Raw genomic sequence first — 13,951 nt, 5'->3', positions numbered from 1 at the left:
AATTTTAAAATATGACATTCAAATCAATGGTTTAAATCATATTTTGATCCTGAACTTTGAAACTTATGATATTTTAGTCCATAAACGTTCAAAAACATATGTTTTAGTCCTTGAACTTTTAAAACCGTTATTTTGATCTCGGTTGTTAAGATTTGTTAACTTTATAAAGATAAAATTGCATCTAATATGAGTTAAGTAAGACGAAGGTGAAGTAAAATATCAACAACGAATGCATTAAAATAGTGAACGACCAAGGTCTTGAACGCAAAATGACTCTGGAAATCTCCTATAGAAAATCACTTTACCACCTAATTCAAAATTGAAACCCTAGATTGTTTAGTGTGGCTTACTTATTTGGCAGCTTAATCATTCAAAAATAAGTCATCTCACCATTATATTTAAGAGTTAATAAAATCTTAATTGCAAGGATCAAAGTACTTTTTAAAAATTCAAGAATTATAATGGACCTTTTTTAAAGTTTAAGAACAAAAATAAAACAAGATTCAAAATTCAAGAACCAAAATAGAGTTTAAACCTAGATCATATCATAGTAGAAAAATAATAACAAAAACTATGTATATATATATATTTCATACCAAATAAACTTTTCATCAATTTAAAAGGTCAATAAAATAAATTAGAAGGGGAAAATTTTACAAACATGCAGAAATTAGAGCAAAATGTACACCGTGAGACAATGTTAAATTGTTCTGATTCTGAACATCTACAGGTACAACATTACTCGACTTTTAATACTCTTAATCTTCCCTAATAGTACAACTCCAATATGAGAAATCCTACAAAACCTAAGCTAAAATTGTATCTCAGTTACAACAAATGTGGGGTTCATCTTCATACTAATTACATCTTCCAAATTCTGATATAAACCTGTATCTAAATTATTCCAAAAGGAGAGATCCTCTACTCAATCAAAACCTCTTGATTTCTACATTTCGACTCTAAAGCTAAGAAATGACCATTTTAGAAGGAAAGGACCATTTTAGAAGGAAAGACCATTACTCCTCTGAACTATAGTCACTGGATTCTGGTAGAACAGGCACAGCAGCACAACAGAATGACTCTTTGTCCTTCAGGAGAAGACAGCTACCGTCTGAATTCCATTTCAGGTCGGTTATTGCGAATTCCGATAGAGGGACGTTTACGCAATAAGCACCTGCGGGGGTCCACATGTACAAATGCGGGCTACTGGTGCAGAGAATAAGGCGTGTGCATGTCGGGTCCCAAGCTGCGGCTCGGATAGGATCTTTCTGCACCAAGATGGCTGCCAATTCTAGATGGTGAATGTCCCAAATCCAAAGAGCAGTCGGCATGCTGTCGTTGCGTGTACAGATGTATTGGCTGTCTTTGCTCCATAGCATGAGACCTGTTATATAAACTAACGGTAAAACCATATTTGGGAGACAGATAATAGAAAACACCAAAGGGATGTTCAAACTCCTGCTTGCAAAGGAATGCTAATGACATACAACTTATTGTCAACAATGAACAGATAATCCGAATTGCATTAATGTTTCATATATCTGATACCGTAACTATGAGGAAGCTATTTGATGTACCCTCTCTTTTCCCCACTAAATTGCACAACTAGTAAGATTCGATTTTAAATGGAACATGGATTTAGATTAGTTGGCGGTTCATGATTGTAACTTGATTTTGGTAGGGTATATCTTTAGTAATTTTTACTGCAATTTACAATATACTCCATGCCAAGTATACAACAAAAACACACAATACTATGCGAGGTTTTACTTTCGAACCATATAGAACACAACCTCATACAGTCCAGAAACATTATACCAGAATAAATTTTAAATACTATTTGAAACAGAAGAAGATGATGCAGCACGCATTCTCATTTGGCAGGAACAATGGGTTTACCAATGCCTTGCTTAGGGTTTGGTTTGTCTGCAAGGGGTTTCTGGAATGGCAAAGTAACAGGTACTTCTGTAACTTCATATCTGACCCTGAAGTGTCCTTCGGTAGAGTCTTCTTGAAAATAAGAAAAACGTACAGATAAAACAATTAGCAATGAAGTAGTTCGGATGTTAAAAAATTGAATAGTATAAAATCAAAGACGAGAGACTAATTGATGGGCTGATTTCACACATCATGCTTTGATTTCAAAACCTTGTGAAAGGTGATAGACTAACAATTTAGGAGACAAGTCAATGGCCAAGTTTATGATATTTCTTGGCCTTTGGTGGCGAGTACCCAATTCAGAAAAAAGATGGCTTCATTAAGATGGCTTCAATATGAAGGTAACAGATACACAACTACAAGTTTACGAACAAGTGAAAATTGAGCTAGGATGGATGGTGAAAGAAAACCGATGATCTTACATTTTGAACAGTCTTTCTTATCTGGCAAGAAAAAGATAAACACCTTACGCTAGCAATTTATAGACATTAAATTCATGCAAGGCCAATTCAGAAAAGAACATTTACCAGAATTCCCTTGGATAAATTCATCATTGAGACATAATTCCGACATATTAAGCTGCAATGGTTCATCCACCTCCTAAACATGAAAGGGAAAAAACACGGGCTTTCTTTTTTATGAGAAAAGGTTCATAGACCGGTAACTGGAAAGACAAAATGATATTACCTTAAAAATAGCAGTGCAACTAGGACCACGAACGGTAGATACATGAATAAACTCAGCAAAAGTCTTCCATGTCAGATGATTTAAAACTCTCAACATCTGATCATAACTACCAACAGCTAAAAACTGTCCACAAGGTGACCATGAAACACTTTTTACACCAAGTCCACTTTCATATGCTTGATACTTAAATAGACACCTTCCATCTGGAGAGTAAATTAAAACCTGCACAAACCAACCCAAGCTTTACATATTTTTGTCTTTATTTAATTCAGTATTGAAAATAATCAGCCACGTGCCGTGTATTGTTTTAAAACATGACTTCTCAAGGATGAAGGGCTTCTCTAGACTTCAAAATTATTTTTGAATTTTGGCTTTACACCATAATTGTCAGGATTTATGATTTTTAAGCACACTAGAAGACCCCAATTGGAATTAATAGGAAAACAAATCAAACTGACAAAAGAGGGAGGAGAGAGTACAACATGAGGATCCTACAAAGTAGTTTTCTACTGAAGAATATCAAACGAAGGCTTGTTCTCAGAAATGCTATGGCTACTAGTTAACCAAATTACAAGAAGAAATTAATAACATTGGAAGAATAACAGCTAAATTCTTAAGAACACACCAAAAAACTGCACAATGATCAATAATCTCTAGTTTTCCGTCCATATTATCTTGCTTGCATTGAAATATATGTTGATTTCTCACGGTCCACAAACCCTGTCAAATTGTTTGATGTCCTTGAACCACAATAGAATAGCTCTTCTTTTCAAGCATGACCACGTAGCAGGATGAGAATTTCAGTTTAGTGCCCAAATGAAAAATACCCGTGAGAATCAAAGCCTTGAAACATATAGATTGTAGAATGATAAAAAGAACAAAAGATGAAGACACTCCCTTGCTTTCACACATAGAATGCAACAACTTGGGCTAATTGTCGAATACATATGGCACGCTCTTTGAACTCTTTTAGCCATACTTAATCCTTCCATGAAGAGTTGAAGACTAATCAGGCTGATACTCATCTTCCTAGAAAACTTTGTTTTCCACACAAAATAGATAAGGTTCTTCAGTAATGACGGAGCAATGAATCATTTAAGAAGGGATTTAACAAAAAAATCCAACCATATCAAGTGACCAAAAAATCTTGCCTTTTGTACCACTAATTAAAACATTCTCATTCAACAGTAAAAATCACACAAAATTTACTCCACTCCTCATTCCTATGATTTCTTCCAAGCATAAAATAACATTTCATGACCTTAAATCTTCTTCCCAAGCTTCAAGAACCTACAAGTCTTTCTTACTAAAACTTTCAAAAACTCCAGGAAACCCACGGCCAAAGTTTGATTGCCCACCCAATTGTCATTCCAAGAAGATGTGACCATGTCATTGCCAGCCATTATGAAGAAAAACTTTCAAAAATAGCTTTGAACTTTAAGTTGGTCGTGTAAGTTCTGTCTACACTTTTGGGGTATCTTCAGCATCTTCTCGACTATCTTGATATTATGATGGAAGCGCTCTTGTGATATCAATCGATTTATTGAGTAGAAAATAGGTACAAGTAGAGGGAGCTCGAGCTCCCTAACTCGCTCAAGACTCATTTGGGTACAAAATATACCAAAAACATACTTAAGCGGAACGTACCCTCTCATATTCTTCTCTCTCACACCATACACATTCATTCATCAGCCATATAACAAAGTTACTAAACTATGCTAGGTCACACACTATTACAGTTCTCACAGAAAGATAAGCAGACACCCCCCCCCCCCCCCCCCCCCCCCCCCCCCCCCAAGGAAAGAGAGTTTGATTGTTTGGCAGACCAAGCTTTTCACGTGCCTCTGGTATATATGGTTGGAAAAAATAGGGGTTTAGAGAGGTTTAAAAGGGTCCTGATTCTCGAGAAGATGTGTGGAACTTGACGTATATATATTCATCTCTTTAGGTCCATGTAACTAACTCATTCTGCAATCTTCATGCACCCTTTTGGTCTAATAGTTTTATTATTTTCTTTTAACAGCTCTTTTCTTCAAATGGCCACTGTTATTTATGACCAATTATATTCGCCCATCTTTATAAAATATGTTCTCTAATCAGGAAAAGATGGAACAAAGAGAAGTTGTTTTGAGGGTTTAAAACGGTCAAGATTATCAAGAAGATGTGTGCAACTTGGAATTCTTATTCATCTCTTTAGGTCCATGTAACTAAGCCATTGTGTAATCTTCACGGACCCTTATGGTGTAGTAGTTGTATTATTTTCATGTAATAGCTCCTTTATGACCAACCATATTCATTCATCTCTATAAAATAAAGAAGGATGATGAGAAAGAAGAATGCCAAAAGTGGTCTTTTACATAAATTACATCGATCAGTTTCACAAGATGTATGCACCAGGAGTATAAAGGAAATATTTAAAACTAAAACAGGAAGATATCACCTTATATTCAAGAGGCGAGTCCCAGACCACAACAGAACTATCATCTGGCGACCATTCAATATCTGCCAAATCCAGAGTATCAACAGCAAAAACACCCATGATCTCCCATGTATGACAAGAAATGAGATTAATGTAATCCTTGCAATCTTTTCGAGTGCAAACTGCTGCAAATTTTCCATCCTTGGTAAATGAAACTCCCTTGGAAGTATGCTTTGGCCACTGCACATGTACACATGCTGTATTTACCAAAGACCAGACTGTTAACCGTAGTTGAAAATCTGATGTGGTCAATATGTGACGGCTGTCTGGGCTCCACCTAGCATATGCAATGCCCGCTGGACCATCATCTATCTTGCACGTCCATTCAGGCTGTGTCAATGACCATGCCTGTATCATTGGTTTTTTATATAGACCACAAAGAATGTATTCAGAATCAAGGGCCCATTCGATGTAGCTTATCTTGTCCAGACAGGAAAACAAGTGCACAACCTGCATTGCATCGTTTAGGTTATATTCTCATTTTCATCTGCAAAACTACGTCTACCTCACAACCAAGCTACTGCTCAAGTTTCCATTGGATTTTCCCTCCCCCCAGAACAGAAAATAAAAGCAAGAACAAAGTTTATTTTTGCGTCACTTTATCTGTCATTGTAAAAAATAAAAACTGGCATCAAGTTTTACATGTATCATGCAAATCTATTTTCTACTGATGCTAATAAGATAGGCATACTTCTAAACCTTCCTTTCTCCTATTAATATTTATGACATTTTAACCAAAAATTTCGACTCTTAAGACAATAGTACATAAAAATTTAGAAGTAGCACAAGAGTATTCATACCCTGCATTTTGAGAAGAGCAAAGCACTTACAAATAGGTCGAGAGAGTGAGAGAAAGAGAGATTATCCAGTATGTCAATGTAACTCGATTAGAATGCTTATCAGTTCCAATAAATCATACTGGGTTCTTACATTCTCATAGTTTTGCATTTTCTTTTACCAATTCCGTCTTATAAGTCCCAAAATGGCTACATCCTTCCTGATCTCCGACAAATCTATTTAGCAACAGATCGGAAGCTACTCTGGTTAATGGTTTTGCTAAAAATTGAAACAGAAAAATAAGATGTTCTATTGATCTTCGCTGTAAAATGATTACAGCTTCTAGATGGATTTATCCAAAATCAAAACTCATAAGAAAAACACGCGAATCAGCTCACTTCAGTTCAATTTATCCTACTTGGTTAAACACACCAACAAATGGACAATCCAGCAATGCTGCTTAACAGAGATACCAAGAAATTCTCAGTTCCAAATACCCTAATCGCTTAGTTATCCATCAGCGAAATGTTGAGATCACAATTTAAGTGAAATTTTCCAAATAATTGATTCGAGAAGAGTGAGAGAGAGAGAGAGAGAGAGAGAGAGAGAGAGAGAGAAACCTTGAAGGAGAGAGTGTCGCGAACAACGAGACGATAATCGACGGCCACAGCAATGAAACGGGAGTTGGGAGAGAAACAGCAAGGTCCAGTCTGCTTGTAAGACTCAGTGAACTCCATAGCTTCTGGAGGGAAGGACGAAGCTCCAAGAAGATAATGGCGAAATGGTGTTGAATGGGAGAGAGTTTTCGAGTCTCTACATTTGAATTGCGATAAAAAAGTGACAACAATTGGATCAAAATCTGGCGGAAACAAATCCACCAAAAGGAACAACTTTTCGGTGATTTTCAAAGGAGATTTCAAATATTTTCTGGCAAAACTATCCCCGAATTATGTTGGATTAGTATAAATTTTGGTTTGAAGTGTTATTTTGACGTCTGAAATTTTAAACACGTGATTTTTGTACGGATGACTCGAATGTCGAAATTTTTATAGTGATGATCTAAATTTAGTTATGCTAATTTTGAATCATCTCAATTCGAAAAATAATGAAAACTAGTTGTTTCCTTAAGTCACAAAGTACATAGATCGTGTTGTCTGTTTTTTTTTCCATCCCTCTTGCTCACGCCCCTCTCTCACATCCTCACAATCGTATTTCCCTTACCCCCTTCAAATATTAGAGCAGAGCAAATCTTTGTGCTCCTCACACTTACAATAAAACATTTGGAAGGCGGCTTGAAGTACGAGCACGAGAGTTCATCGAAACAGGTGATGAATGATTACCTAAAGCACGAGCATAAACGATCGTCAAAGCAAGTGATGAATGGTTGAATAGTGATCATGAGAGGGAGGGAAGAAGGTAGTGCAAGTGTGATGAGGAGAAAGGAGGGCAAGTGTGTGGGAAGAAGAAAGTAAAGATTGCAATCCTAAGTAAAATGTTAATATTCATCGTTTTCAAAATTCGAATCATTCGACATTAACATAATGCACAGTGGGGTCATCCATACAAAATAAAAATTCCTAAAATACACCCACAATGGTCAATGATGATCAACCCAAGTTTTTTTTTTTATTTAAAGAAAAAACTAACTTGTTCTCCCTAGTTCTTCTTTGGGTTTGCGGTGTATTATGCATCACAACTGGAGTAATTTGATTCCAAACATAATTAAATATTGCATCGCGATTTGAATAAATTGGAATCCAATTCTCCGTATGCTATTGTATCGACTTGCCATTTTTAGTATATAGTGACTGTGGATTTAAATAAAATCTAAATCTCTCAATCACGACCATTGAGGATGTTCAATGATCGTGATGCATTGTTTAATCGCGTTCAAAGATCGAATCCCACTCAAAATGCATAACTTATTGCAAATACAAAGTAACATTTGAGAGATTTTGTACGTTAGCAAGTGGATTGTGACATAAGCAAAATGTTAGTTTTCATTATTTTTAAAATATGGGTCAATCAATATTTAGGGGTGAAATTTGGATCACCTGTACAAAAATATTAATTCTAATGAGCAAAATACATCAATAATTGTGCTTTGGTGACACTTGCCAAATGAGAAGACAATATAGAAGGTAATGAAAAAGAGCGGAAGAAAAATGAAAAATAAAATTACAAAAATGGTGTATATATATATATGTAAATTATAAAAGTGTCACACATCAACCATCAATGTTATGTCTGTGTTAACCAATCAACAGTGGACTTGATTGAATGACCATTTAAAATTATTTTTCAAACTTCACAAACTAAGCTAAACTAACTTTGGCTAATTTATATAAATATCATTAAAAAAATCAAACTTATACACGTATACTTAATAGGTCCAATCAATTGCCACCATATACTAATTATTGTATAAGTTTACATTCTTAGTCCCTTGATAACTATTTTGGGGGCGATTTAGGCAAGAAATGGAGCTGTGAAATTATGGAGTTGTTTAATCGTAGGACTTAAAATGTAAAGAGTTAATAAGACATGAAATTTATATTTTTAGTCGTGGGATGCACAAATTCCTTAGGTTAAACAAGGATTGAAGTTAACTCCACCTAACTCAACTCCTTTGGCCAAACACTCTTGATTCATTACTTCTATCTAATGAGGTCCTTTAATTTGTTGTCTATGTTTAGAATTGTTTACAAAATCTACGTCAAAATTTTTGAAAACTTATATATATTAAAATATTTGTTTTTAGAATTGGGCAACAAATTCAAATGTTTCCTTACGAAAATGGAAACTATTGCATGGAAATTATGGAAAGGTAAGTACAATTTTTAAAAAATCAACAATAAAATGTTAGATAATGTTTGGTAAACATTTAGATTTTAGTTTTTGGTTTTGAAAAATAGGCTTATAACCAATATTTTTATATATAAATTTCTTTGTTATATTATTTATTTCAGTCAATATTTCAAAAATTAAGTCATAATTTGAAAACTAAAATAAAGAATATATCAATTGTTTCTATTTTTTTTAAGTTAAAATTATAATATAAAATTAGGAGAAAACATGCCTAAATTTTGAAAACAAAAAACTAAAGACAAACATGATTCCAAACAAGACCTTATTAATAAGGATCTAAACTTTCATAATTAATTCATTTTAACTACATCATCTACCAGTGATCCATAACTCTTATTTTATTCCAAATCAATTCAAAATTTCTTGAATGAAATATTTTTCTAAAAGAAATTACACTTAAAGCACTAAAAAATACATCACGTAGTTCTTTCTAAAGAAATGAGAAGGAAAAATTGCCCATATTAATGAATGGTTGTACTATCTACTTGAATTCAAGAAGTCTTACATGCTTGTGGGAAATATGCATGGACGAAAACTTGTTTGATAATCATTAGATTTAATTTTTGAAAACTGTGCTTATTTTTTCACAAATAGTATTTCATTTTCCTTAAAAAAACTTGACTCTTAATCAAATTCGAAGAATAAATAATAAATTGAAAACTAATCGTTTTTTAGTTTTGAAACAAAAAAAAAGCTACCACAGATAGATGAGCTTATGAGCATAACTTTTAAAAACTAAAAAACAAAATCTAAATGTTTATCAAACAATACCTGAAATTTTAACTAATCAAAATTTAGGGGTAGAAATTCATTTTCCCCCCAAACTCTTTTCTTCATTTTTTTTTTTGTTTAAGTGAGTATCAGCTGAGGGGTTAAACTCATTACCACTTACTAACATCAATTTCATAACTTATTAATTATTTATATTATTAAACAACTTCTCAACTAAAGATAGCATCAATTTCTTAATTTATTAATTCTTTACACCAATGGACCAAGACTAAACAACTTTTCAACTAAAGATAACATCAATTTCAAGATTTTGTCATAATTAATTATGGCTCATTTGTGGCGTTGAGTTAGTTATTATAGTAAGTTATAATAGTTTACATTAGCATGCGTCTGGAGTGTAGACTATTTTAGTCCGGGTAATAAATAGTAAACAGAATAACAAACACGGAAAGATGTAACAAAGAAGGGAAGAGAGGATGAGTATGAAATAATAAACATTGTAACAAATAGTAAATACTCTAACAAATAGAGATTTGAAATCTAATACGTAATTAATTATAAGTTATAATAGTTAGAAATCGATTATTATAATTGGAGTCTCAAACATGTCTCCTCTACCAATTTAAAATTAGTGGCCCAATGTCAGGCCCCTGGTCACCCGTTTTGGATTGTACTTGTGGGAATATTTAGATTCAAAACATCAGGTTGATTATGGAACCTTCTAGGCTACGAAAAAGTTTTTCATACCACGCTTCTACCCGTAATACCTAGATATTCTTAACAAGAGCTTCTCCACTAAAGACACAACTTCACTCTTTGTTCCAATCAATGCTCTACTTCTTGTAATGGAAGACATAAAGAAGTCAAATTGCAAAGCTTTCACAAGAAGGTTTGAATTAGTCTCATGGCTTCCTCTACAATTTTCCTTTCACCAATCCCATAATTTAAAACCTCCATTTTCATCATCACACACCACAATCCTTTTCATTCTCCTCATCACTCAAAATGCTCTGCTCCAAATCCCACAAACTCCACCGCACCTCCGCCGCTTCTCTCCCACCGTTAACAACCGCCGCCGAACCAGTTCTCAACAACGACGATCTCTTCATCGAAATCCTTCTTCGTTTACCCATCCAATCCCTTCTAACCTTCAAATCCGTCTCCAAACGATGGCTTTCCTTAATTTCCAATCCCGATTTCTCTCACCGTCGAACCACTTCTCATCCATCCACTCCTTCTGGTATCTTCTTCCCCCGTCCCCGCCCTAAATCCCCTGCATTTGATTTCCTCAATTTGACTGCAAATCCCTCTAGGGCTCCCTTCGAATCTCTCAATTTCACCGACGAGAAACACGGATTTGTAATCCTCCAATCCTGTAATGGCTTGTTCTTGTGCAGCAGTAATAATGGAAACTACTGGAGAAGAGATTATTATGTTCACAATCCAACGACGAATCACTTCACTAAGCTTCCCAAGCTTCAAGCCGGAACAGTTTTCGGTCTCACCTTAGCATTTGATCCTTCACGATCGTCAGATTACAAAGTGATTTCCGTTCGATACTCCGATTCCTTCACGAACACCTACCAAATCGAAATTTATTCCTCTCGAACTGGCCCATGGAGACCCGTCCAAGGCGTGTTTTCAGCTCCGTTTAGCATGAGATTCGATAACGGAGTGTACTGGAACAGAGCTGTTCATTGGATCAGCACTTGGGAAAACAGTCTTTACTTCGATCTGTATGAAGAGAAACTCCATGAATTGCCAATGCCTCGAGTACCGGATGGAAGGGAAGAGAGAAGAGTGAAGTATTTTGGGACTTGTGGTGGGAATCTTCATCTGATTGAAATTTACGATGCTCGAGATATGGAGTTGAATGTTTACGAAATGCAAGATGATCATTCTGGGTGGTTTGTGAAGTATCGTGTCGATCTTCATGGCGTTTCTGTTGCATTTCCAGAAATGATTCCATCGGTGATGGATGTGGATTTGGGTTTCTTCCCCAAATTCTCGGTGATGGCCATTGTTGACGGAATTGAGGAATCGTACATTGTTTTGAAGATTGATGGGATAATTGTGAGAGTGATTGTTGAGAGTGGAAGATTTGAGAGCTTGGGGAAGATTGAAAGTGGTGGAGGAACATCACAAGCCACTCTTACTCTTGGGTTTGGAGAGATTGATGCATATTTGTACATTGAGAGTCTTGCATGTGTTTAATTAAGAAGAATAGGAACAATGCGTCAATCATATGCAAGAAAATGAACGTGTTAATTAACATTATACAAACCCTAAACCTAAACAATTAAAATCCATCTACATGAATCAACGAGTTAAATTGTTTAGATTCAGGGTTTGTAAGAGGTTAATTAACACGTTCATAGATTAAATTCATGTAGATTGATGTCCTAAGTCTCTTGTATTCTCGTAGTTTGTAAACATTGTATAAACAAGTTGTTATTAATAAAATAATTGTTATTTTATAAGCATACACTCAATCCAATAAACTAAAGATTCTAGGTTATTTTATATAATTTAAACAAGCATATAGAGAAATACAGGTGAATCTTGTTTAAACAATAACCTAAACAGTCTATAGTAGATGGATAAGGCTGGGTACCTTGTCTTGGTGACACTACGGATACGACCCACTTTGTAGGTGTTACAAGTGTTGTAAAGCGCTACATATAATCTAATCCTAATCATTCACGTGAAGACATGTGAGCAGAGGTATCCTATATAAAGAGTTTGTATAAGACCAGACCATGAAATGATTAGTCTCATTATATAACGTCGTTAATAATAGAGACTTACATTTCACTAGGATAATCATAGGCGACATGACTTGAATCTTGAGTGAGTTGTGAACTCCTGCTCATGAAGGCGGTCCTTTGATTTGTATGGGTAAGAGTGGCCAGATTACCAACTCAATAAGCCTACTATTTTGGGGATTCATCTGACTGGGGAGCTGGGAACACAGCTACACAAGACGGAATTCACTCATTCTCTGATGACGGGGTAAGTAGATAAATTGCTCTTTTAATGGCTGATTCCAGGGCTTGAACATAGTGGCCACACCCTCTCCTGGCCCGAGAGGGACTTGGCCATAGTTGGACTATGACTTATTGTTCATTAAATGAATCAGTGGTACTTAAGTAGTTAGATATAACTATAGGGGCAAAATGGTAATTTTGGCCCAACTGTACTTATGAGCAATTTGTGAATGGTCATCAACTGTTGATTGGTTATATTCAATGGACACAGAAATATACCTATGAAGGAAATCTAAACAGAGATCTTCATGAGTAGCAGAAGTGGATCGTTCCAAATCCCATTCAGAATGAAACATAAACAATTACAGTCTTAAACAGAAACGAACAGATTATGCATAAACTGAAATTACCACATACTACAAGAAGATACAAGGGATAGAAGTTGCGTACCTTGAAGAACTTTTCTTCAAATATCCCTCGATTTTTTAGCAAATCGTTCAATCAGCACAAACAAAAACACAACAAACGAAACAGCCAACAACACGAACAACTAGATGCACCTCGAACCCAATCGAGTTCAACTCGATCCTCGAACTGAATTAGAACACCACCAAAAGTGTTATCTTGATATTCTTGGTGTGAGAATCCAGAAGTTGTGGACTCTGTATGATCTTGGATTGAGGAAAACAGGAGGTAGATGATTGAGTAAGTGAGAGATGAAGACTGTCTATCGCATAGACGATGTACTCGATCGTTTAGAAATGAAGCCTGGAAGCCTAGCATATAGACTTTGCTACCCTATTGTGTAGCAACGATCAAGCGAGTAACTGTCGTATAATCAACTCCTAGATCGATCGTGTATGCTCTCAATGCTATCGCTTAGTAAAAACACTTTTTACTTGATAGCCTTTTCCATGAGATTTTTCGAATGAATCAACAACTAAATTTGGAAAACAATTTTTCTTTTTATCTCACGGTTACCATAAAACTTTCAATAACCTCCCACCCAATTCGATTATTAGAGAAAAAGAATTAATTATCATATAATTAATATATTATAAATAAATATGACAACCAACTTATCATATTATATTTATAACCTATAGATTTTAATATTTCATCATATGAAATATATAAATCATAGTTTTTTTTCTATTTTATGGTATGTAATATAAATCATATTTATATTAATTCCTTCAATTAATGTATCTCTCACATCAATTATATCACATATAATTGAATTTTCTCTTGTTAATTTGAACACTTCAAATCAACCAAAAATCTTATTCTCAACTTAGTGAATTGTTCACGAGGTGTTTGCATCATGTCGCGTAGTGAATTGAGAGACTATACGATAGCTCACTTTTTACTATCCGATCGCTTACACACACACACTTATTTCTAAACGATCGCCTACCTTTCTATTATTTAGCGCCTGATCTTTACTAAACGATCGTATAGACGATCGCCTACCTTTTCCTAC

At 34.9% G+C, this 13,951-nt stretch overlaps 2 protein-coding genes across 3 annotated transcripts; one reads left to right on the top strand and one right to left on the bottom strand.

The window, feature by feature from the left end:
* Positions 1-640: 640 nt before the first annotated feature.
* LOC120069443 (WD repeat-containing protein WRAP73) lies at positions 641-7,297 on the bottom strand. Of its 2 annotated transcripts, none has more exons than XM_039021201.1 (6): positions 6,502-7,297; positions 5,066-5,554; positions 2,626-2,847; positions 2,466-2,538; positions 1,900-2,010; positions 641-1,384 (listed from the first exon to the last, which is right to left on the bottom strand). In XM_039021201.1, exons 1-6 carry the CDS (start codon positions 6,616-6,618, stop codon positions 1,017-1,019), a joined length of 1,380 nt encoding a protein of 459 aa, XP_038877129.1. In that variant the 5' UTR covers positions 6,619-7,297; the 3' UTR covers positions 641-1,016. The 2 variants fall into 2 exon arrangements, with proteins under 2 accessions (XP_038877129.1, XP_038877130.1); XM_039021202.1 differs by having other exon boundaries at positions 1,900-2,007; positions 6,502-7,292.
* Positions 7,298-10,211: 2,914 nt separating this feature from the next.
* On the top strand, positions 10,212-11,953 carry LOC120069440 (F-box protein At5g07610-like). Its single transcript, XM_039021199.1, has one exon. The coding sequence runs from the start codon at positions 10,487-10,489 to the stop codon at positions 11,693-11,695; it is 1,209 nt and encodes a 402-aa protein (XP_038877127.1). The 5' UTR covers positions 10,212-10,486; the 3' UTR covers positions 11,696-11,953.
* The last annotated feature ends 1,998 nt before the right edge of the window (positions 11,954-13,951 follow it).

The sequence above is a fragment of the Benincasa hispida genome, unplaced genomic scaffold (genome assembly GCF_009727055.1).
Source record: "Benincasa hispida cultivar B227 unplaced genomic scaffold, ASM972705v1 Contig395, whole genome shotgun sequence".
NCBI lineage: Eukaryota > Viridiplantae > Streptophyta > Magnoliopsida > Cucurbitales > Cucurbitaceae > Benincasa > Benincasa hispida.
This window is presented reverse-complemented; position numbering and strand designations above follow the sequence as displayed.